At 39.7% G+C, this 1,916-nt stretch overlaps 1 protein-coding gene across 1 annotated transcript in view; it reads left to right on the forward strand.

Annotated features, from left to right (window-relative positions):
* LOC117116437 (uncharacterized protein K02A2.6-like) overlaps positions 1 to 1,566 on the forward strand; it is a 2,029-nt gene extending 463 nt beyond the window's left edge. Inside the window, exons 2-4 of the mRNA XM_033260475.1 lie at positions 10 to 335; positions 556 to 1,104; positions 1,193 to 1,566. Coding sequence (XP_033116366.1) covers positions 10 to 335; positions 556 to 1,104; positions 1,193 to 1,566 — 1,249 coding nt within the window. The remainder of the gene's footprint in view (positions 1 to 9; positions 336 to 555; positions 1,105 to 1,192) is intronic.
* The last annotated feature ends 350 nt before the right edge of the window (positions 1,567 to 1,916 follow it).

The raw sequence follows: 1,916 nt of genomic DNA on the forward strand, positions 1-1,916 counted from the left end.
GTGCTACAGAGATGGTATCAATAGTGGATCAGAAGTATTTCAACGGACAATGGAAATACTCTTTGAAGGATGTCCTTGTGAGATAATTGTGGATGGCCTGCTAGTCACTGGTAAAGATTTAAACGAGCAAGACAATAATTTAAAGGAGGTGCTACAGAGAATTCAGAAGGTTGGACTCTGCTTGAATAAGAACAAATGCAAGTTTCGACAGAGTCAAGTTTCCTATGTTGGACACCTTCTAACCGACAATGGTATAAAACCTGATCCTGAGAAGATAAACGCTATATGGGAGATGCCAGTTCCAAAGGATACACAAGCTTTAAGCCGTTTTCTTGGTATGCCAAACTATCTTTCGAAATTCATAGAGAACTTTAGTGAAGTAGCAGCACCTTAAGGCAGTTGTTACACAAAGACACGCAATGGTGTTGGCAACCACATCAGCAGGAATCTTTTGAGAAGCTTAAAAGTATGATAACAAGCCCACCAGTCCTTTCATATTACGATGTGACCAAACACTTAAGTACATATATGGGAAACAAATAACCATACAAACAGACCATCAACCACTGATAACCATTGTGAAAAAGCCACTTCACAAAGCGCCAGCTCGTCTGCAGAAATTACTAATGCAGTTACAAAGATACCACTTTGAGTTGTTATACAAGAAAGGTGCTGAGCTATATTTGGCAGACACCTTATCACGAGCACCTACTACAGATACTGGTGATGATGATTTTCTGTATGAAGTCATGGAAGTATCGCACATCTCTGATGCTAAACAGGAAGAGCTGCGAATTGCAACGAAAGAGGATCGCACTCTACTGATGTTAATTAACACAATATTTAAGGGATGGCCAAAAACTCCAAAGTCGTGCCCTTCAGAAATACGAAGTTATTTTACTTTCAGAGATGAACTCTCAGTAGACAATGGAATAGTTATGAAAGGACATAAAAGCATAATTCCTAGGTCTCTCCAGTCATCATATACACAAATACTACACAAAGGACATCCTGGAATAGAAGCTACAAAACGCAGAGCACGGGAAATTGTCTATTGGAGATCAATGTGCGATGAACTTAAACAAGTTTGTGACATCCTGCCAGGTATGTAATGCCCTAAAGGCACATCAAGCCAAGGAGCCCTTACTTTTATATAACATTCCAGATCTACCATGGACGATTGTTGCCACAGATATATTTGAGTGGAACAATAAGCATTTCCTAGTACTCGTAGATTCCTATTCCGGATGGTTTGAAGTGAATACTTTAACTGACTTAACATCAGCCACGGTAATAGTGAAACTGAAGCGTCACTTTGCTACCCATGGTACACCGCGGATTCTCATAAGTGACAATGGAGGTCAGTATTCAGGTCAACAATTCAAACAGTTCGCATCAGAATGGAACTTTGTTCACATCACGAGTAGTCCTGAACATGCCCAATCAAATGGCCTTGTAGTGAATGCGGTAATTAAAGCAGGCAAAGATGTTGTTAGAAAAGACACAAAGAGATGGATCAGATATCTATCAAAATCTTCTGAACTTACACAATGTGCCAAGAGATAATGTTCTCAAATCACCGGCACAAAGACTACTATCACAAACAACTAGAAATCCTATCTACACGCCACAGTACAGCGACGGAGAGATGCTATCCTTCATCAAACCGTATCAGGCATGAACATATGTCCGTCGAGTGACACGTGGTGTCCAGTTAAGCTGCTGTTTTTTTTATCTTACACCTGTCTCTTATACACATCTAGATGTGTATAAGAGCCAAGATCATATATGGTCAATACCGGTGAAACGCAAATAAGAAGAAACAGAAAATATCTGCTTCTTGTAACAGAAAACAAGCCGATACAAAAAGCTGTTTATATACCATTACAATTCCAGGACACATAGCCGATACACAA

The sequence above is a fragment of the Anneissia japonica genome, unplaced genomic scaffold (assembly GCF_011630105.1).
Source record: "Anneissia japonica isolate Jap-2015-1 unplaced genomic scaffold, ASM1163010v1 scaffold288150_len38167_cov142, whole genome shotgun sequence".
NCBI lineage: Eukaryota > Metazoa > Echinodermata > Crinoidea > Comatulida > Comatulidae > Anneissia > Anneissia japonica.